The 22686-nt window shown below is 47.7% G+C and overlaps 3 protein-coding genes across 12 annotated transcripts; all 3 read right to left on the bottom strand.

Annotated features, from left to right (window-relative positions):
* Window positions 1–1307: 1307 nt before the first annotated feature.
* slgA (proline dehydrogenase slgA) lies at window positions 1308–12431 on the bottom strand. Of its 6 annotated transcripts, none has more exons than XM_015185480.2 (12): window positions 11959–12208; window positions 9443–10172; window positions 6154–6275; window positions 5102–5188; window positions 4819–5000; window positions 3984–4019; window positions 3468–3532; window positions 3110–3288; window positions 2871–3045; window positions 2453–2806; window positions 2222–2399; window positions 1308–2146 (listed from the first exon to the last, which is right to left on the bottom strand). In XM_015185480.2, the coding sequence occupies exons 2-12, from the start codon at window positions 9998–10000 to the stop codon at window positions 1941–1943; spliced, it is 2142 nt and encodes a 713-aa protein (XP_015040966.1). In that variant the 5' UTR covers window positions 10001–10172; window positions 11959–12208; the 3' UTR covers window positions 1308–1940. The 6 variants fall into 6 exon arrangements, with proteins under 6 accessions (XP_015040966.1, XP_033240072.1, XP_033240074.1 ...); XM_033384181.1 differs by lacking the exon at window positions 6154–6275 and adding an exon at window positions 5593–5714; XM_015185477.2 differs by lacking the exon at window positions 11959–12208 and adding an exon at window positions 12233–12431 and having other exon boundaries at window positions 1941–2146.
* A 782-nt stretch (window positions 12432–13213) lies between these two features.
* Window positions 13214–20257, bottom strand: bbx (bobby sox). Of its 5 annotated transcripts, none has more exons than XM_015185486.2 (4): window positions 20122–20257; window positions 15206–16216; window positions 15062–15143; window positions 13214–14988 (listed from the first exon to the last, which is right to left on the bottom strand). In XM_015185486.2, exons 2-4 carry the CDS (start codon window positions 16189–16191, stop codon window positions 13660–13662), a joined length of 2397 nt encoding a protein of 798 aa, XP_015040972.2. In that variant the 5' UTR covers window positions 16192–16216; window positions 20122–20257; the 3' UTR covers window positions 13214–13659. The 5 variants fall into 5 exon arrangements, with proteins under 5 accessions (XP_015040972.2, XP_015040971.2, XP_015040970.2 ...); XM_015185485.2 differs by having other exon boundaries at window positions 15206–16213; window positions 20122–20244; XM_015185484.2 differs by lacking the exon at window positions 20122–20257 and adding an exon at window positions 18120–18223.
* waw (Translation factor waclaw) lies at window positions 19577–22577 on the bottom strand. The gene is made up of 3 exons (XM_002133405.3): window positions 21973–22577; window positions 20122–21892; window positions 19577–20053 (listed from the first exon to the last, which is right to left on the bottom strand). Exons 1-2 carry the CDS (start codon window positions 22546–22548, stop codon window positions 20345–20347), a joined length of 2124 nt encoding a protein of 707 aa, XP_002133441.3. The 5' UTR covers window positions 22549–22577; the 3' UTR covers window positions 19577–20053; window positions 20122–20344.
* Between the last annotated feature and the right edge of the window lie 109 nt (window positions 22578–22686).

Below are 22686 nucleotides of genomic sequence, written 5' to 3'. Positions count from 1 at the left end.
TATAATGAATATGAAAGAGAGGGAAGCATAGGAAGACAGCGCGTCCCTTTCAGTTGCGTGCGAATAAGTGTCCCGCAGGCATCATTAGGGGATTTTGACAAATGATGGCTCAGATGATAGATAACCTCATTAGCAAGAATGCCTGCAAGTGCCAGACCATCTATTGTCTCCTCTCCCCGAGATGATTACCCAATCAACTGAGGCTGTGGGAACACCGTGAAGCCATTACATGGCAAATGAATGAAATTTTCACGGCATGAGCTTTCGTTTTTAACATTTTATTATTGTCATTGAAATAGTTAACATTCATACAATTATTTATTTATAGCGTTTTATGCAATACAATAATAATAGCAATCATGAGAATATACTAAAGAAAACTATCGCTTCGGTCCTTTTCGAATCGAATCGATTCAAATCAAATCGCAGCGAATTCGTTTCGGTCTTGCTTTATTGATGCCTTTCTGTGTCTGTCTGCGTGTCTGTCTGGCAGGAATCCTCATCTCCCTGGCACTTGGGGCACACTGATGCTGATCGATCGGAACGAGAACACACAATTGGAAACAGAAATAGTGGGGCAAAAGAAGATGGCAAAGAGATTCTCGCGGTTCCGTCAACGCGGCTTTTCGATCAACTATCGTAGTAATGACTTTTATAATATCGCTTTGCTACTCGCTAAAATATACATATGTGTACATATATAATGTTAATTTAGCCATAATCATAATCATAATCATAATCATAATAATAATAATAATAATAATAATAATAATAATAATAATAATAGGAGGTGTTAGGTTTAGGTATGCGCGGTTATCCCTGGTTCCTAGTGGTGGATGCTCTCTCTTTCTCCCTCTCTGGCCGCTGCAGGCCACGGCAGTATTTGACTATTTTGGAGTAGATGGTAGGGCTTCAAGCAGGGGGTACAAATTCCCCGGACTCTCCCCCTCGCTTTACTCTCTTTCTTTCTCTCGGTCTCTGTTCTTTCTCTATCTATGTATGTATGTGTGTCTATGTGTATGATCGTAAGGGGTGGGATCGTAAGCTTAAGGAGGAACGGAACATAAAAAAAAAACAGTCAAATCACATCGTAAGTGGAACAAAAGGTTGGGAGAAACAGAAAGGAACGTCAACGAAATTTGGGACTAAAATGCAGCCATACACATACATATATTCTATGCATATATATATCGTTACATATACGTATGTATTTCTATAAACGTTTTGCTCTCATTATTTGTATATATATGTCATATACTGTATAGATTTTTATGTTTTAAATTACGATGCTAAAAAATGTTCTCTTCCTCGCAATCCTTTCTCCATCCAAGATCTTCTGATCTTAGATTGCTCCTACTCTTCTTTCGTTTTTCGTTTCGTTTCGTTTTATTTTCTTTGTTTTTTTCTGTTTATGGTTTTTAAGGGGATTTTCTTTTAACACACATAAAGAAATCGTTTTAATTTATTGGTTGCAACAAGACATCAAAATATCATACATATTTTCATTAGAAAAACATTTCCCTCTCATCAATCCTGCTGTCTATGGTTGTTTCTCCTCCAGCTGCTGTTCTCCTCCCTTTTCTGGGGAGTGGGATGTGGACTGTGGACTGTGGATGGTGGGTGGTGGATGGTGGGTGGTAGGTGGTGGGTAGAGTGCGAGACTGGGGATGATGAAGGGAGGAGGATGGCTCTCTGGGTTGTTCTTGGTATATAAAAACAGTTCCATATATACGCGAAGATAGACGCAGATCTCGTAAACATTTAGAATGGATAACAAACAGAATAAAAAAGCCTGAAGCGAGCACAATTCCCTGGCGACATTATCAACATCATCATCGTGGCGGTGGGTCATCCGTCGCTCTCACCACCGCCGATTCTGTACGGTGTGCCGTGTGTCTGTACAGTGCGCGTCCATCCAGAGTGCTGGGCCGCCAGCAGGCTTAGATGGGGACGTAGTTGCCTTTGGGCTTGTAGAAGAGCTGGCCGCGCACCAGGCGACGGCTGATCTCGGTCAGCAGCAGGCGTTTCTCCTTCTTGATCTTCTTCAGCACGCCCTTGTTCTCCTGGGCGCGACGCGACAAGTATGGCAGCACCTCTTCAACGGGTCCATAGGGGATGTACTTGTAGGCGGAGTAGCCAGCCTGCCCTGTGGATCGAATCGAGCATTACGGAACATTAAGAGCTGAGCACGGTTTGAGATTTGTAAGGGACGAGAACTCACCCAGAGGGAAGGTGATGTAGTCGCACATCCCCAGCAACTGGCCAAAGCAGATCACCTTGTCCTCGGGTGAGATGCCGATCTGATTCATCTGCTCGATGGCGAAGCGCACGGTGTCCTCGTTGTGGGATGCCACCATGATGCCAATCTTCCTGGCGTCATCGCCGCAATCCTTCATTAGCTGCAACCAAGCATATGGAGAGATTACTTCAAAGGAATAGGAGTTGGACTCACCTTGATGCGACGCAGGCACTCGGACAGAGTCTTGTGGTACATGTCTGTGGTCGCCTCGTACGTGGGATTGACGGGATCCGGATAGCCGAGGGCCTGAGCACGGGCACGCTCCTGCTCCATATAGGCGCCACGCACCAGCTTGGCGCCGAAGTAAAAGTTCTGGCGCTTGGCCTGCTCCAGATCGGTGCAAACCTCGCGGAACGTCTCGCGCAGATAGCACTGATAGGTGTTGAAGACGATGGCCTTGTCCTTGTTGTATTTGCGCATCATCTCCAGCGTGATGCGCGAAATGGCCGGCTGGAAGTAGGTCTGCTCCGCATCGATCATGATGCGCACGTCCAGCTCGGCAGCAGTCTGGGAATATATCAGATGTGGAATATACCAGTGTTCAGTTTCCGGAGGAATGTAATGCACCCACCTTTACAATCGTGTTTAGACGACGAATCATATTCCTAAACATTTCCTCCTCTTTGGGCGGTATCTGTGAGATCAGTCGGCGCATCTGGCCGGTCTGGGGATCAGGAACACGGAACGTGTCGCTCAACTGCGAGTCCTCGTCCACAATTCCCGACCAGGGGAACAGATGCAGGATGCTGAAAAACAAGGGGTCTCCATTAGACAACCGGGCGACCCGTTTCCTCCTCTGTCCTGTCTCACCCCTCCTTATCCGAGGTGACATTCTTCAGAAAGTCCTGCACGTTCTTGTTGTCGCCCAGGGTGGCATAATACTTCTCGAGATCTTTGATGGTCTTGTGGTGGGTCAGCACGTTGCCCTGCCCGCCCACCATGTCCTCCATGTACTTGCGTGTGCGCATGATCACCTCCGACAGTTGCAGCTAATGGGAACAGGGTACAGGTATAGAACAGGTATGTATGAGTGGCTAATGGGGTATAGGCGATTCAGTTTGGTTGACTTGTTTTGAGGCGAATTTCGGTTTGAACTGAGCGTTTTCTGACCGAATTAAAAGTAATTGAATATCAAGCCAGGAGCATGCGATTTCGCGCTTCCACTTACCAGCAATTGTGGACGGCCCAGGGCGGTGAGCTTGATGGCCGTGATGCCAGTACCAAATGTAGCTCCTGTTGTGGTGTGTTTTGAGTCGTTGTTCAGTGGTGTTGTTGTTTCAGATTGATTCGGGATGTTCATTCGGTGGTTGTTGGTAATGAAAAACATTTGAACGAGAGTAGAGCAGTCGATGAATTGGCCATTGAGTGGTAAGCAGTGTGCGGCAAGCAGTGTCCAGCAAGCAGTGGTAAGCTGTTTCTAACCAGACGAAACAGGCATGCGATGTCTACGTATGTATCTACTTATCGTCTAGGTTGGTCCAACGCTACAGATGCCACAATACTAGGCTAATACTAATCATACAAGCAATCTAACTAAATCAACTAAACTAACTACAAATACACACAAATGATGCCACAATAATATACACGTATATGTTTCAATTCTGTGGTTGTTCTGTTTGTATGTTTATTGAGAGATACTTTTGTTTTCGGATGCGTTTTGTTGGATATTGGTTTGCCTTACCCGTGGCGGTGGCACGGGGCACCTTGCGATCATCGTCTTATTGTTAGGGATATTTTTGTGATTTTTTCATTAGTTTTGTATATACATATGATTCGATTCCATTCGGTTATTGTGAGGGATTGGTTGTTCGGATTCGTTTTCGGATGCGTTTTGCAAGCATACCATTTACCATTTGCGAGGAGGGTGGGCAGGAGAAAACTTTGATTATTTTACTTGATAAGATCAGATGTTGCTCAGAAAGATGAAAGGGATAGAGAAAGACTAGCATAGGGTGGCGAAGAAGCCTCCTGCTTGAATTGGTAGTTCATTCATTCAACATTCAATTGTGGTGAAAAAGTTGAAAGTGCCGCAACCAGCTTTAACAGATCAACTATGATCATCTATGTATGTATCTACGAGTATCGAAGGCTTAGCTGAGCCCGTTACCAGATGACAATGGTCAAAGACTACAAAATACCAAGATATTGCATCAGTACTTCAATTGCATAGTACTATTGGGCTATCCCTCGTTTCGCCTCGCGCATCGATTTGCCGCAACGCATACTGGTTTTTGGTTTCCTGGGAGCGACTTTTGTTGTCTTGTTGGCTTCTGGGGACCGACTCAGCTGTCCAAGGCATTGACGAACAGACGATGGAAAATTCCCTAACTTAACGTAGTTTTTGTGTCCCATGCAACATATTGGTACTTGTATAGTCTTTGCTTTGGTGCAGAACAAAATACTAATTTAAAAAGACTTCATGCTAACAGAAAATTGTATTTTAAGTGCATATACTAAAACTCAAGGGATTTGGCCATCAGCCATCAGCCATCATCAGGGGAAGTAACGTTGCTCACCTGAAACAGCCTCCAAGCACTTGATGAACGTCTCCATGTTGCGCTCGCAGGTGGCCTCGTTGAGATAGAAGTAGGTGCGGGCACTGCTCACCTTGTAGCGACGATCGGCGAACGATTTGTCCACATGATACTGGGGCATGGTGCCCTCCTCCTTGTTATCGCCCGCACTCGAAACGGAAGATCTGCAAGCACACGAAGTGTGAACGTGTTAGAGGAAGACTGTTACTGACTGACTGACTGACTGACTGCAGGGGAGCGGGCCCCATTCGATACAAGCACTTACTCGACTTCTCGCTTTTCGGCCTCCTCCTGGGAGATATCCTCCTCGACGGAATAATCAAGTATGGGCTTGACGCCAAACGACCGGAGTCTGCATTTGAAGGAAAAGGGAAGATCAATGACATTCGTCAGTTCGTTTTTTCTCGGTTAATACTTCAACACATACGCGCATATATGTAAGAGATTAGTACATCAAAAAGAATTTAGTTTTCGTTTTTGTTTTTGTTTTAGTTAAGAGATTAGGGGATGGAAGTGGGGTTTAAAATTTTGATTGGTTTTAGCGATAGAAGGAGTAGTTTCAGCATTCGATTTAGATCAGATCAGATGGGAGATTGGATTCGAGAAAATCTTCATGCTTGCCACATGCCACACGGATGAATGCCCGGGCCAGGTACTGCTCGTGCTCCTCTGGCCAGGGCACGCCCAGTGCTTGTACAGGCGGACAGGATTTAGCTCGTTAGTAGCGAAAAATTTGTAGATATTGTGGGGATGCACCTCTCCAGGGTGGGCACGATCGTGTGCCGGTTCTCGCCGGCCACAAAGTGTCCGTAGAAGCTCGACTTCATCAGCAGCACAAACAGCTTTTGGCCCAGCAGGTTGCGGGCCAATTTCAGGAGCTGTTCGGGAGTACATTCGATGCGGGATGCGGTGGTGCGTTGTTCGATATTCGATTTCGATTTCGATGTTGTCGGTTTTGTTTTGTGGATGTGGATTCCATTACATACAAAGCGTGGCGTGGTGTGGTGGTGGTGGTGGTGGTGGTGGTGGCGGTGGTGGTGGGGTTTGGTGGGGCACAAAGCGGTGTCCACGACCGGTTTGTTGCAATTTGCAAATTTTCCGATTCAAATTCAAAACAAATACGAAACGGAACGGAAAACGGAGAACGGAGAACGGAAAATTGAGAACGGAGAACGGAGTACGGAGTACGGAATACGGAGTACGGAACCAAGGCACGAAACGAAAGGCAGAAACAATAAGAGCAAAAAGAAAAGAAAGTAGGAAGAAAGAGAGAAAAGAAAGCGGTAAGTGAGTGGGATTATCGTAATTGGCAATTACCTTTCCAGTGTGGGTATGATCTTGATCTGATCCTCGCCAGCGACAAAATGGCCGTAGAAGGTCGCCTTCATCAATACTGTAAATAACCGTTGCCCCAATATTTGCTTCGACCATTTCATAAGCTGCGAAATTTCGAGTGTATTTTTGTTCGTGTTTAAATCGTTATTTGCGATATTCGATATTCGATATCCGATAGGCATCGGTCATTTTCATTCGATCGGGGTTTGGGATATATTTGGGAGTTAAATATGTTATACATATACAATTTGGAAAGCAATGTGCATTGGTTTTCACTGATATTATGTTTATTAATGTACAATTTTGAAGAACAACAAAACAAAACAACCGAAAAGGGGCACAAGAACTGAGAAAGGGGAGAGGTAGAGGGAGAGGGAAAGGGAACGGGAACTTTCCCTTCATTGATTCACTCGAAGATCTCTCGGCCATCTCCCATTCCGCCGTGACTGTTCCGTTCTATTTACCGTACGTTCGTCACTTGACGAGACATAAATCACTCGGAATTTGGCCAACATACCAAGTCAATTCAAGTCAAGTCAAGTCAAGTCAGTGTCCGAGTCAAGGCCGGAGAAGCGTGGCCAAAGTCCAATTATACTCATACGCAAACAAATCGAAAAAACACCAAGCGAAAATGCGACAATTGTGCGGGGGCAGACCCCGCCCGCCTGTGCGGTGGGAACAGAGTTGGGCACAGTAATACACATATCTGGGGAAAGCTATAGCTACATGCATGTATAGTACGTATGGTGTGTCCAAATCGGGCCGAGTGAAAGATGATCTATGCCGAGACCAGCAGATCTATCGACCAGAACAAAAGTCGAACGAAAATAAATCGAGCACTAAGGCAACGACACACACTCAAATCGCAGAACGAACAGAGGAATGAATGGAATTCGTAGTCAATTCCAGAAAAGTACGATCAGCTACGATCGGGAATCCCTAAGATCTCTTGAGCAGAGATCTAGCTTAAGATCTATGGAGATCTATACCTGAAAAAACAACAGTTTGTGGAATCAACAGCATGGAATTATCTGCAGAAGGAACTAAATGGACATCTCACACTCCCACTACCCAGGGGAAATGGTTTAAATAGTTATCAAAACGGTCGAAGAACGAGAGGGAGAGAGAGAGAGAGAGATCATTAACCTTCTCCTTGAACGATTTTGTTGAATGATTCTCCTGGGCACGTGCTTGATGCGGGATCCGTCAGGTGAATGGGGGTTGGGTGGGTGGTGCATGGGGGAGGAGGAGGGAGGGGCACATGCCTCTGTCTGGGGGAACCGGTTTTTCTTGACAACCCCAAAGTAATTAATTGACCGAAAGCCCAGGCTAAAAGCAACAAAAAACTGGTTACATAAAAAGAATTCTCGTTTCGCATTTTATTTGGTTTTTGTTGGCACTTTTTGTGCTTTAATTTTTTGGCAAACAATTCGGAGAGCGAGAATGGCAGACGGAGCACGAGAGAGCGAGAAAGAGGAAAGTAAAAAAAAGAAGGAGACTGCGACTGGGACTGGGACTGGGGACAGGTGTTTGCTGTTAAACTATGACGCCCCCTCCCCAGCCCGACAAGCTCGACAATGGCCAACCCCTCTGGCACATCACGAGACCCGTCGCCGTCGCCGCTGCCGTCGCGAAAAGCAAAACTGTAAATAGCACAGAAGCAAAAGCAATAGCAATAGCAATATCGGGAGCAGCAGGGACAGGCCTTCCCTGGCAAGGGGGTGGGGGTGTTGGTGTGGGATGACTAATGCCACATCTGATATTTCATACGGAGCCGCGAAACCGCCCTACAAGCGGCACACATATGCTGTATGTCTGTATGTATGTGTATTTAAATATCCAATATGGAAATGGATCAAACATTGTCGGAATAATGCACATGGAATAATCAATAAACAATCAAGAGGCAAGTGGCAAGTGGCAAGGGCGAGCGCTAACGGGGTTTGGGTTTGGGTTTGGGTTTGGGTGGGTGGTGAAAGCGTAATTCAAACATAACACCCTCAACCCCAAAACACGAGAGCGGGGGGATGGGATGCGCCCTGGCCGAGTGCAGTAGTGATTGATTGCGAGGCAAAGAAGAACGCATTTCGTTCAGTTTTGAAGGATCCTGCTGTAGCTTCTCACAGACCCTTCTTGAGCGATATTTTACCATGGAATTCCGACAACTCATAGGAAATGAATATTTGAAGTAATTTTGAAGCGATCTTGAAGTGGAATCCAAGTAAAATATCCAATTCTTAAAAAAATATTCGATCAAAATAGGATGACGATCGCCATGGGAACACTGGATATGCAAGGGTGTCAAAAGCTTCGAGGCTCGAAGCTAGTCTTCAATTCACGTTTTGTTGCTGCTGTTTTGCTGGTGTTGTTGCTGCCTGCGCTCTGATTGGCGCTCTTTTGGGGGCCTGACTGCCTGCCTACGCGTATACTTGTCTAGAGACAAGCATGTGTGCATGTGTGCGTGTGTGTATCTGTGTGTCTGTGCATCTGCTGCCTGCCTCACTTTTCCTGGCGCGCTGGCAAGGTCACTCTCCGCCGTCAAACTGCAATTTGCAATGCAAAAGTTTTCCTTTTCTTTGGCACAAACACATGCACACCGAGCGCTTACTCAATCAGTCAGTCATTCAAGCCATTCACTCAACAATTTGCGGACGAGTGCAGCACCTGCTCACCCTCACGCTCACGCCCACGCCACGCCCGTGCCCCTGGCGCTGCACTGCATCAACAACGAAAACAACATCACGTATGTAGACAAGCAATCAGCCAAGAATTCACACACATTCACAAAGGAAACGGAAGAGAAGCCAACAGCTGGCACTAATATTCTGCATAAGAAATGCGCAGGAATACGAAGCACTATTCAGGATGTTGGGTGGGGATGGGGATGGGGAGTTAGGGAGCAGGTCAGAGCTGGAGCCAAAGAGAAGAAGCAACGTGTAAGTGCAAGAGATCGAGAAATTAAGGGAAACGACGAGGGTGCACCTTAGTGGGGGAAGTGGGAAACCTAAGAGCGGAGAGCGGGTGCAGCAACAGGAAAAGACAGGCTGTCGCTCGCTCTACTTGGAAGCGAATAAATAGCATAACTTCAAAGCACCAAAGGGAGCCGGGAACACACACAAATGTGTGTTACAAAGATCCCATGTGATAGAGATAAAGGCAGCAAAAGAGCATCTAAGAGAGCACAAAACGGATCAGCGTCGACAGCAGCACCGCTGAGGAGAAGAAGCGAGAGCGCAGGAAAGAGAACCTCACAGGAACCGCCGCCACTTACCGTCATGTTGTGCTCGACCAGCTTCTCGCTGGAGCAGATCATGTACACCATATAGGCCCGCACCAGCTCCCACGTGGTCTTACTCTTGAAGGCGGCGACCGGATCGTTGAAGCCCACGTCGAGCGGGTCGCGCTGCGGCGTCCCGGACGGCTTGGGCGACGCAGACTTTCCCAGCTGTCGCTTTTCGCGCAGGGCCTCCCCCTCGACGTCGCTGGACTGCGCCAGCTGGTGGGACTGGCGCCCGTTCTGGCCGGAGTGCACATAACGTGTGTGCTGCCTCGATCCTCCGACTCCTGCGGCTCCTGCTGAGTAAATAAGACGACTCAATAGCTGATGATGCTGCTGACGGCGACGCAAGATGCCCGCTGCCTGCACATGCTGCTCTTGGCTGGGGCTCTGGCTGCTGGCCTGGACGTCGGCTTCAAGGGCGGCTGTGGTATGGAGGCTGTGTCTTTTGGCAGCGGCGGCGACTGAGCTGCTCGAGCTAACACTGACGCTGGTGCGGCTGTTGATCAAGTATGTTGTACGTTGGGTCCTCAGCGACCGAAGTAGAGCCATTACAAGGTCAAGTGCTTCGGGGGAGGAAAGGGAATTCGATGGATCAGTCGCTCTACTGCCGCGTCTTGATGCTCCTTTTCTTGTATTCCTCGTGTGGCTGTCGCAAGCGAATTTCACTCGTTTTCCTTGTGTATGCTTTCCAGTCTTCTTCTTGCTGATGCGGCTGCTGTTGCTGTAACAAAAAAAACAAAAAAAAAAACATATTTGAGACGCACAGCTGATTTTGCTTTTGCTTTCCCATTCTTCTCGGTACTACGAGAGCTTTTGATTTTGTTTTTGCTCTCCCTCTCTGTCACATGGCTCTCTTCGAGCGGTTGCCTGCTTCTGTTATACAACAATTGCAAACGGGTCCCACAGAGATCTGAAGAGAGCAACGCGTTAGAGGCGCACATACACACACACACACACACACAAACACACACAAACATGAGAACACACACAATGGGACACCTCAAAAAGTGTTCAATTAAAAACATTATTTCAATTTCTTCGTTTCGCTGTTTTTTTTGTAAATGTTTTTTGACTATTACTTTTTGCCCTGTGTTATGTGTTATTGCGCTTTGTACGCCCAAACGTTTTGCTATCGCAAAAGCACGAAACAAACTGTGACGACTGCCTCGAAGGCCAAAGCAGAGGTATCGGCAGCAGCGCAATGCCCGAACGACGGCAAATTGGCAGAGCCGTTCTTCGTCCCCGCCACACACGAGCGACGGCGACGGCGACGGCGACGGGCACGAAGCATGAAAATCCTGCTCGGTTCGCGTTCTGCTTTTACATAACAGTTGTGTCTGACCCTGTTTCCGTGTCTCATCCCTTTTCATGCCCTCTTAGAAATATGGCGATGTGACGTCACAGCAGCGCGAGCCCCCTAACGATGAGATTCTGGATTTGGATTTAGCTTTGGCTATGATTTTCATTACGATTGAAGCCTCCTTCCCTGCGGGCGCTTCTCTTTCTCACTCTTCTGGATGCTTTGATTTAATTGATATGCGCCGCAAACATGGAAAACACACTAATTGGTGTTAATTAAGTGTTGTAGGGGAGGGGAGAGGTGATCATCTGCTGCTGGGTAAGATGAAAGTATGAGCGTAATGTGATGAAAGTACACGTACTCCTCAGAAAGGCCCTGACTGTGACGACCACCCCCTTCCCATCCTCGGCTCTCCCCTACGCTCCTCTCTTCTTCTTTACTCTTAATTAATTAGCGGCATGCTAAATGCACGCTAGACGCTGTTCCTCCTCTTCTTGTTACTGCCACTGCCACTGTCACTTCTACTGCCCTCTCAGCCTATCATTGCTGCAACTGCTTTCTTTGCCTTCCCTAACGCAGCTGTCAGTGTTTTCCCCATCTTATCTGTTTTCTGCTGCCGCTGCTCCCTTTAGTTCTGAAGATGCTGCCCTGCCACCACTAGTTCTGCTCCGCCTCCAATGTCTCTGCGGCAGAGCAATCAAACCAAAACTTGTCGGGTTTCATTGCAAAAGTTTCATTATAATTTATTATTATAGGCTCTCTTCCCTCCCGACGGCACTCATCAGACAGACAGAAGATACTCAAAAGCAGGTAGAGTAGGGGCGCAGGCAGCGCTCGAGATGGGAAGGCAGAGCAGAGCAGAACCAGAACCCCCCGCACTATACACAAATTAAGTTGCAAATTCATCAAAAATGCTTTCTGTTGCTAGCTCAAGTCTCAGCGGGAAGGTGGATGGAGCGAGAGAGAGCAACGCGCGGCTAAGAGGCAGCGACTAATTTTATTATATAACCGTACTCTCTCGCTACAACACAGAGATCCTTTTATGACACTCGCATACACACCTACACCCGATTCGGAAACGGTTACACCGCTCCCATTCCCCCCTAGGTTTCCATCGAAAACGACACTGCCACTTGACAATGCTTCCTCTTTTTGGCAATTTTTTCACATTTGCGTATGTGTATCTGTGTGTGCGTGCGTTCTTTACCTTTTTCTTCTTTTTTTCAGCGCTTTTCAATTATCTTTTACGAGCATAAATTACACTTTTCCAACTGCCTCTCATCGATAAATACACAACAAATAATTTGTATCGTTTGAAATCACGGACTGGACCCAAAATTTAATTAAAAATAACTGTTTGTTGTGTTTTTTTGGATTTGATTCTAAGAGTTTCCCTGATTTGTGGTCTGACAGATTCGGCAGCGGGACGGGCAGTGCGCGGCAGTGCCGATGACAGAGAATTCGTAGCGTACTGTTCGTACCTCGATTGAATACAGCCACACTTCTTTTAAGCGATTTGTAGTTTTTACGAATTTGGTTGGCCCGCTCGTTCGTTCCGTTCCTGGCTACTCTTGGTCTTGTTGCACACACACGTTCGCACCGGTATCGAAAATCGGGTGGAGAGAGCGAAAGAGAAAAAAATGAACTGTAAGGGTCTGAATGCGCGAACAAACTAAATTAAGGCCAACATTTTCAAGCGAAACTGGTGGCGAAAGCTCGTCCAAAGCTTGCCAGAATGGTCAAAACGGTGTATGGTTTTGGTATTTGGGGTGGGTTCGGTTGGGTTGGGGGGATGGCAGGGGTGCCACACTTTTGTGTGTGTTTCTGCGAGAGTGTGGCAAGGCAGCTGTTTTGTTCGCGTGCTGATGCTGTTGTGCTGCTACCGTTCGTTCCCTTGCACGTGAGCCGGCACATTCCCAATCACGCGCCCGCCATCTTGGCCTCGTACTCTGGCACCTTCGTCGCCCAATTGGATCGCATCGGCTTATCTGTGCAAGTGGCGGTTGGTTGGGAGTAGAGTCGAACCTTATCTTGCAGCCGGCTAAAAATCACACGTTTGTTGTTGGTTCTGCATTGAATCGAAAAATCATCTGGCCACACTAAAATCCGAACACGGTTGCTTTATCTATCCATATCGATTACCGACTGACTTGCAGTTCGGGTTCAAATTTAAATTCGAATTCAGAGCAGCGCAGAGAGAATTAAAAAATATTTATTTTTTGATGAATATATTTTTGTTTGCATAATGATTGCGTTTCGACACATATAGTAATAAATTACGACTAAATATTAGAAATTATAGTAATAATTAACACTTAATGAGCGTCCAGCTGTTGGTAATTTCGGACGCGGCCCGATCAAAGAGAAACTTAACAAAAAACAGAACAAGTCATCTATAAAAAAAATATGGTATCCATATAAATATATCATGCGTGTGATAATGATAATAGAACCGATTCATGAACGATTTGAGTTGCCTATCACAACAAAAAAAAAATATATATATATCAATTTTTCTGTCACGCATACATCTGCCTGCGCTCTCTCTTTTTACATAATATTATTGACTAAATTGTAGATCAGCGAATGTCTGTTTCTTCATCATGCCGAGGCGTTCGTCTCTGTCGCACCACCACCACCACACCACTACTAAAACGATTTGCATTATGCAAAACGAATGCGCATGCATATGCATGAAAGAGAGGGGGGAAAACAATAATATTCATGACTGGCGGGAGGAAAGGGTTAAAAACAATGCGCGGGATAGGTGGGAAGGTTCAGGTGCTATATAGCCTTGCTTCCTCCGTCCAGCTGGTGTTGGTGCTGGTTCTGGTTCTGGGGCTGGTGCTCGTTCTGCTGGAGTGGCATGATGCATAGTGCTCGGAGGCGGCATCATCCGAGTCCCCTGTTAGTTGGACTTGGTCAGCTCAGTGCGGTTGGCGGCTACTTCGGCCAGAATGAGTAGATCAGATGTAGAGGTCACATCGAAAGCTGCCTGCGAGGACGACGACGATGAAGACGACGACGAGGAGGCCGAGGAGAGTGGCGGCGACGCAGAGGACGAGGAGGAAAGTGAAGTGGAGGTAGTGGACAGGGTCAGGGACGAGTTGTTTGCTGCCTTTGCTTCAACATCCGGGGAGGCGGTCTGGTCGAAGTAGTAGCACCCGTTGATGGTCAATGGTAGAATAGACGCCACCTCCTGCTCAATGGCGCTTACGTCGCGACGTGTGATGCTCTCCTTGCGAGCCTTGCGCTTCTGACTGCCCACAACGGCTGCCTGCCGCTGGGCCTCCTTCCTGACAAGCTCATTTGCCGCTGCTTTCCCTGCGCCAGCTGCACCTGTTGCTGGTCCTCCTCCGCATGCTGCTCCCCCAGCACTGGTGCTGTTCGAATTGCGCTGCTTCTTGCCAGCTGTGAATTTCTTCTTTTTCTTGGTGCTGCGCTTGCGCTGCAAGTAGGCGTCCAGACTGAGCGCAGTCAGTTCTTTGATCTTCTCCTCCAGGTCGAAGCCACCGCCGCCACTGCTGCTCGACTCGGAGACGCTTCTTGGGTGTTTGCAAGACGTGCTGGTGGCTACCTCCAGGCTGTCCATCTGCTGGCGCACTGCTTGCGAGTGGGGACTGGCGGCATCTACGGCAGCGTCTCCAAAGAAACCGGCTCCTTGTCCGCCGCTATTCAGGCGGCTTTTACTCTTCTTGGCCACAGCTGCCAGTTGGCCGGAGTTTACTAGCTCCTGGTAGATTTTGCCCTTGCAGGAGCGGGAAGACTTCGCCTTCTTGCAGGGGGATGATCCCAGGCCACCCACATCCTCCTCGCTAGAGTTGCTCGAGTTGCTGTCCTGAGAAATCGGCCGTTTGGTGCCACCAGGCATATGGGTGCTCAGGAACTGACTGGTTTCGCTCAGGACCTGCTGCAGCTCACACGCCTTCTCCTGCACTTGTGCTTGCAGCAGAGCGCTCAGTTCCCCCATCTGGGTTTCGTCGGCCAGCTTGAAAAAGTTTCCTCGCAGTAACTTGGCGGCGGAGAGAGAAGCGGTCATCGGTGCCGCATGCAGCTCGTTGCGCTCCCACTGCAGCTGGACTTGCTGCTGAGTGTTTTGTGGGTTCTCGTCGGTCAGGTGGCCGCCGATTGCCGGGGTCGCTGCATTGCCGGGTCGTGTTGCCAGTGTGCGCAAGGGGGGAGCCGGCAATTTATACCACTTAAAATTTGGATTGGCATTGAAAAACGCATCTTTGTTCTGTAAATATTAAATTGGAAATGGGAAAGGGCTCAAGCGTTTAAGTTAACATTTAAGGAGGAGCTCTCCTTACCTGCTGTGCCAAATCAGTAAAGCAATGTTTCTCCTGTTCATCGAGTGCTGCCCACCAGTCGCCGAGTATTTTGGTAATGGCTCTGCGGAGGAGAAATTATTAAAAATGTTGCCGGTAGTTGTACGTTGGGATCAATGGACTCACCGATTCTCCAGGGACTTGTAACGCTCCTTGACAATGGCCCGATGCCGTTTGCAGAAGATGAGAAATGCATTCATCGGTCGCCGGGCATGATGTTCTGGCCTTCTGTCCCCCGTCTCATTGTTGGGTGATCCAACTGCTGTAGGCTCTAACTGCAGTTTCTGCTGGACCAGTTCCTGCTGCGGCACTGTCACCACGTCCACATGCTCTTCGGTGTCCTCCAGTTGTATGCGCGTTACCTCCTGCTGCACTCTCATCGGCACTGTCATCTGTTGCTCCTCTTCGTCGTCGTCGTCGTCGTCATTGTCCTCGTCGTCGTCGAGAAGGTCTTCCCCATCGTCTTCACTGTAGTCCTGCAGCTTGGCATAGTTGTGCACATCCTCGACGAGTCGAAAAGCGTGCTCCTGGTCTTCGGTGCGCTGTGGCTGATGTCCCTGATGCGGCTCTGGTTGTTGTTTCTGTGGCGTCAGGGACAACAAAGGTAAAGCCAAGGCTGGTGGCTTGGCTGTTTTCTGCTGCGGACGCTCCTTCTCTTTGGTGATTGCTGAGGTACTCGAAATTGCTTGGTGCAACAAAGATGTGCGCCGTATGGGCATTGGCAGCAAATTTAAGCTGGCCACTCCCCCACCAACGCTGCCACCTGTTGCGTCTTCTACTGCTTTTGGCGTGCCTGCTATAGTAGCAGTTTTACCAGTTGCTGCTTCTGCTGCTTCTCCTCCTCCGCCTCTGATGCTTTCTATTATTTTGAGCACCTTTGTAGACAGCGATTCCTTTTGATTGTTGTTCATTTGATGGTCCATTTTATGGCCACTAATATGGTTTTGGTTGTTGTAATTCTTATTGTTGCTCCTGCTGCTGATATTGTTGCTATTGCTGCTGTTGTTGTTGTTGTAAGTAAAGTGCAATGTTATAGCAGCACCACTTGACTTCGCCTTCGTATTTGCTGCTGCCTGCTGCTGACCACCGCCAACACTCAATCCGTTGATCATCTTTATCTCATGAATGATTATTCTTCTTCTTGTTGGAAATTGTAAATAAGATAGAGAGAAAAGAAAGCAAAGGAGACAGAAAATTTCTGATCAGTTATATGAATTTCACAAATATGCACAGAGCGGGGCTGCCAATATGCTTGAAAATCAATCGTTGACAGGACTTGGCAGCCCTGTTAAACAATATTGAGTTGTTTACAATTTTAAGCATCTCACACAAGCAAGAAAGAGTGACCTGCGTGTGTGTGTGCACATGTGTGTGCATATTCTAGTGCGTCAACCACTATCAGCTGTGTTTGTGTGTGATTCGATGCGTAGACTTGCTTCCATTCACCGCCCCCTCTCAATAATTTTTTTAAACAAAAATAACGCAAAAAACTCACACCAACACTAGTGCGTTTTTTATTATTATGAAATTTTATGTTATTTTGCGCCTAAACGGGAGGAGGAGGAGCATGTATGAATAAGTGAGATATTAACACTACTCTCTTTTTGTGCGATTTTTATACCAACATATATGTACATACATATACATATGTGTACGTATGCGAAAGCGATATTTTTTTACGCACATACAATGGCGTACAAATGTACATATTTCTATATAGTTGTATGACTGCCTGATCGGTCAGCGAATACATATGTATGTATGTATGCCTGTACTTGCATAAACAAATCAAGCGAAAAATAAAACGAAGTTAATCAAATTTTCTAAAAGGGAACACAGACTGTAACTGTTTACAACACTGGTCGTATTTTGCCAGGTTAGCAATCTTAGTGAAAAATAACTGAATTCTTTCGAAGTTCCTCCTTCTTCTCTCACGCACACCATCTGCTAATTTCACACAATTTTTATACATATGTACGTACATATGCCATTTCGTGTTTCACTGCTCGATTCAATATTAATATTTTACTTGGTCTACCATTTTTCTTTCTTTCATCAACTTTCTTCGATTGGATTGCACAATTATCTGACAACAAAACAACAAAATAAAGAAAACAAAAAGTAAAACAAAAAAAGAAAACAACAAAACACTCTCGCGATGAACACTGGCTACGTGTACAGCTGTGCGATTGCCATCGTTGTATAGGTATGAGGGAGCGAGAGTGCGAATGCGCGCAGGTTCATGAGTTTGCAAGTGTGCGTGCGTGCGATGCCGTTCGCCTTTTCTCTCTCTTTTGCATTTTGATTTGAACTTGATTGCGCTTTTCTACTGCTTCTACTGCTTGCATTCAACGCACAGGGCTTAACTGTTCCCTTTTTCTTGTAATTTTCCTTCCGTAACAGTTTGACAGGGTGTGGAGTGTGGTTTTGGAGCGGTGGGAGGATCTTCCGGGCTGCCACTTAGAGCAAAAATCCAACTGCAGCTGTCAGCTGTTGGCTACCGTTGCTTTTGTCGCTGTTGCTGACCGTCTCACAGAAATTCACACACACAGGCATACGCATACTGAAACACAAACACACACACACGGTCAAGGCCAAGCCATTGAGACGGCTGGTGGTGGGGTCGCAGGGTGGTCGAGGCAATGGCATCGCCATAACCTTCAAACAACCAATTCTCGTTTTCAATTCCGTTTCTAGGTTAGGTTTAGATGCAATCAATTTTTGTTTTTTTCTATTTGTCCACTTTTTTCATTTCGACGAAAAAACAACAACGAAAAGTGTACAAAACCCAAACACACTAACAGACTCGCTACCGCACGTACACACTCTTGCACACAGCCATACGCTCGCACACACTCGCAGTTAAAGAAACAGCTGATGACGTTTGTTATTTTGTGCGCGTCGACTATTTTGCAAAAAAGTGTTGTGGAGGAAATGGCATAGCGGAATTTTATTTATCCATTTCCTAAATGAAAACTGATGCACCTGCAAGGGGCATTAATGAAGCCCCGCCTGAAATAGTCTCAACTAAAGTATTTACTTGAATCGAAGAAATCGAATTGCACTCGCAGTCACAGTGCTCGGCCGCTCTGCTCTTATTTAATTTAATTTCAATGTTGATGATGTCAAATGAGAATGAAAACTGACTGTGTTTTTGTGTTTTGTGTGCGGCAGAGCAACGACAACGATAGCGACGGCGACGGCGGACTACGACGACGATGTCGATGTGTCGAGACGAAGTCGCGTCGCTGCTGCTTGCTGCTGCTCTGTGAGTTCAATTGCGCGCAGCAGCAGAGGCGACACGGACACGGACTTTTTCTATCTTTTTCCCTTTCTGCATATGCTTGCTTGTGTGTGTCTTGTGCTCCTCCTGGTCGTTCCGTTCCCCACATTTACATATGCACAAAATAACCGCTGAACACAGAGAGAGCACCAACTCTTGCGATCTCTCTTGCACTTGGGCATGGAGGCCAGACTCAGCTGTTTTTCAGCGCACTCTTGTTGTCGTCTCCTTCTCTGCTCTTTGAAGAGCAGGAGGTGGAAACAAAGTGCAAGTGATTCCTGGAAGGGGAGAAGGAGGGTGCGAAAGAGAAAGAGTGGGAGGCTGCTGCAGCACAGTCACCGTCACCGTCAGAGTCCCTGTCACTATCACTCTCCCACTTGCACTCTCTCTCTCATATCATCTCGAACTGCAACAAGTTGGCATTTCCACAGCTGATCGACAAGCTGCAGTCTGCCTCGTTCTCCCTTGAGCCTTCCAGTTTTAAGCTTCCGTTGTCCCGTGTTTATTGCATAACCATTTGACAGTTTTGCTCAGATTTGGTTTATTTGCAATTTGCATGTTACCCATAGCAAAGTAGAGCCAGCAGCGAAACAGCAGCAACAACAATGTTATTGTTTTTCAAGGTCACATAAACACAAACACGCACACATACATACATAGAGATGAACGACACCGCCAGCGCCCGCACCCGCACCCACAGGTTTGGAGGTTCGGTTCGGTACGAATCTGGCGTTCGTTCTCTCTATCTTTCTCATAAACAACAACATTTTCGCCGGGAGCGAGACACAAGCGAACCAAGAACTTGCTATCTCACACACACACACGCATTTCCATTCGAACACAGATTTTTTGTATGGCAGTATGTGTGTGCTCAAGTTGTGTTTGGGGAGACGGGAGGATACCGTTATGCACAATATCTAGCGCTCTCTGACTGCGCGAGTGTACGTCAGTGTGTCTCTGTGCCACATTTCAGGGTCAGGGAAATTCGATTTTTTTGTGCCTTGCCTTGCTATTCCTCTTCCTCTTTTTGTTTTCATTGAGGGTGCCACAGAAACAACAACAAAAATAATACGAAAAGGCATTAGCGGGCAATGTAAAAGCAAACAAGAACGCAACGCTTTCCCGTGAACTGCTACGAAGCTCCTAATACCCTTCGACTTTTCACCTTAAAGCTGGGTGAACTAAAGTCGGAAAATGTTACCATCCCAAGCAGAAACTTTCAAATGTATTTTAATCGCTAAATTAATCGTTACCAAAAGATACATTTGAATAACAAAATGTAATCATATTTCTACTATTCTACTATTTCCATGTAGAATGAAAATTCTTCCCACCAGAACTAGAGTGGAAACAGAGTTCATGCTAAAGTGTGGCAGATACAATAATATAAGAATTAAAGCACTCAATCCCCAGAAATCTAAAGAAATTTACAAATAACTATGAGTACCACAAATAGTTATCTAGCTCTAGCTTAAGTTCATTAACATTGTGAAATAGGGGCGTGGATGTGGTCACGCCCATTTCCTCACTTTTGGCTTGTAATCCATATGTATGTACATATTGCTATGTTTATGCGATGATGAAAGGTTATCTTTTACCACGGAAACCACTGGGGCGGAGATTGGAGTGGAAGCAGCTTTCGGTTGGGGGTCCCCACCCGGTTTGCTGACGATAAGCTGCCCACGCCATGCCTTGGGAGCGTCATTCAAGGGATAAGAAAGAGAGAGAGAGAGAGAGAGGGAGATAGTGTGGCACTTACCTCACACACAAACAAGAACGGGTCCATATCCTTCCTCCTCTCTCCTGTTAATCCCACATTTGGATGGGGGCTGCTGGGGTCAATCGATGAGTTTATGTCTGCTGACGCACAATGCAGCCAAATGAGGATCCCAGCGCATCGTATCTTTTCCATTTCCTGTTAATCGTACATGTGTGTGTGTTTGTGCGTGGGTGTGGGTGTGGGTGGGTGCCAAATGCAGATCCTAGCGTTTCAGAACATTGATGAACGTCTCGTGGGGCACACGGATGTTGGCGAAGAGTCGCATCTTCTTTTTACCCTCGGCCTGCTGTTTCAGGAGCTTCATGCGACGCGTCACATCGCCGCCGTAGAGCTTGGCAGTGACGTCCTTTCGGTAAGCCTTGATAGTCTCGCGGGCCAGCACCTTGCTGCCGACACAGGCCTGAATCGCGATCTGAACCATCTGCTTGGGTATAAGATCCTTGAGCTTGTGCACCATTTGGCGGGCTACGCCGGTGGCCTTGGAGCTGTGCACGATGCGGCAAAGCTCGTCGACGGGCTTCCCGTTCAGGTGGATGTCCAGCCGGACCAGCTGGGTGAGGTGATAGCCATGGTCCTCGTAGCTGAAGCTGGCGTATCCGGAGCTGATCGACTTGAGGCGATCGTGGAAATCTAGTATGATCTCGCTCAGCGGCAGGACGTACTTCATCAGAATACGCGCCTCATCAATGTTCACAGAGCTCTGTTGCAGTCCGCGTCTTTCCACGCATAGGCCGATGATTTGGCCGACGTACTCGGTGGGCGTGATGATGGTGCCCATGACCAGGGGTTCGTAATACTCCCGGATGCTGCTGGGGTCGGGGAAGAGCGCCGCATTTGATATGTCCATGGTGTCCGTGCCCTGCTGACGGATCATCTTGGGGTTGCCCAGCACCAGCCGGTACGTAACAGACGGAGCCGTAATAATCGGCTCCGCGCCATGCTCCTGCTCTAGTCTTTGGCAGAAGACCTCCATGTGCAACAGGCCGAGAAAGCCCAGCCGCCAGCCTTGGCCCAGTGCCGGGCTCGAGTCCACCTTCACAGTCACCGCCGAGTCGTTCAGCACCATTTTTTCAATGGCACTGCGCAGGGCCACGTGCTTGGACTGGTCCACGGGGAAGACGCCGGCGAAGACAAGCGGCTGCTGGGGCCGGTAGCTGCCGGCTGCGCTGACTGACTGGTTTTTCAGGTGGATGGTGTCCCCGATAATCGACTCCTTGCTGTTGCGCATGTTGCAGGCGATGAGCCCCACCTGGCCGGCGGACAGGCTAGCCACGCCGCACTCAAACGGACGTAGCACGGAGATACTCTTCACGGGATAGGCCTTCTTGGTGGCCAACGACTGAATGTCTTGGCCCTGCTCCAGCTTCCCGTTGAGCACGTAGATGAGGTTGAGAGCTCCGCGGTACTTGTCGAACCAGCTGTCGAAGATCAGGGCACGGAAAGCACTGTTCCGTTCCACTCTGGGGGCAGGTATAACCTCAATAACCCGCTCGAGGACCTGGGTAACGCCTGTTCCAAGTTTGGCAGACACTTTGAGTACCTGGTCGGGATCGATGCCGAACAACAGCTGCATGTCGTGGCACACCTTGTCTGGATTGGCATGTTTGATGTCGATCTTGTTCAGCACCGGCACCACGGTCAGATTCCGCTGCTTGGCTAGGTGATAGTTGGCTACGGTTTGGGCCTGGACGCCATGGCACGCATCCACCAGCAGGATAACCCCATCACAGGCTGCCAGCGAGCGGGAAACCTAAGTACATCGAGAATTGGGAGAAGAAACGATTCAGGATGAGTACTGATTCAGACAAAGAACCCGCTGCTCCCACCCACCTCATTGGAGAAGTCCACGTGGCCGGGGGTGTCGATCAGGTTCAGAAGGTATAACTCGTCCTTATATTTGTAGTATATAGAGGCCGTTTGCGCCTTCACTGTGATGCCGCGTTCCCGCTCGACTTGCAAGCTGTCCAGCACCTGGTGTTGGCCGGTATTCTTCGAAATGGCCCCTGTCAGCTCCAGCAAGCGATCGGCCAGGGTGCTCTTGCCGTGGTCCACATGTGCAATAATGCTGAAATTCCGTATTCGCTCCACTGGCATTTTAGCAAACTCCCGCAATAGTGAATCCTGAGACAACTCCGAAACCGCACCGGAACTCGATTCCGACTGCGATGCCTCCGCCGCGTTCTTGACCCAATTCGTTGTGGAGAGCCCCTTGTTCCAGTTCCAGCTGTAGGATCCTTGCCATGGCCAATGGACGGTGCCTTTGCACCGCCTGGCAGGATGGGAATGCACAACGCCCACCGCTTGGATAAGGGACCAGCGGATTGAAAGAGTCTTGTGCATTGTGGTACAAAATTCACATTTTTCTTTGCCCGGCAATGTTACCGAACAACATGTGAGCAGTCTCATATATCGATAAGAAAACGAACTTAGCCCACTTAACCCCCTTCTATTTAAACAGTTCAACGACTTGAGGTAAATGGTCGAAAATATTACTGATTATAAATTCTTCTTTTAGATCCATGGCAATTTTACTCTGAATTTAAA

The sequence above is a fragment of the Drosophila pseudoobscura genome, chromosome X, assembly GCF_009870125.1.
Source record: "Drosophila pseudoobscura strain MV-25-SWS-2005 chromosome X, UCI_Dpse_MV25, whole genome shotgun sequence".
NCBI classification, from domain to species: Eukaryota; Metazoa; Arthropoda; class Insecta; order Diptera; family Drosophilidae; genus Drosophila; species Drosophila pseudoobscura.
Note: the sequence above shows the minus strand (reverse complement) of the source record. Positions and strands in the feature narration are given on the sequence as shown.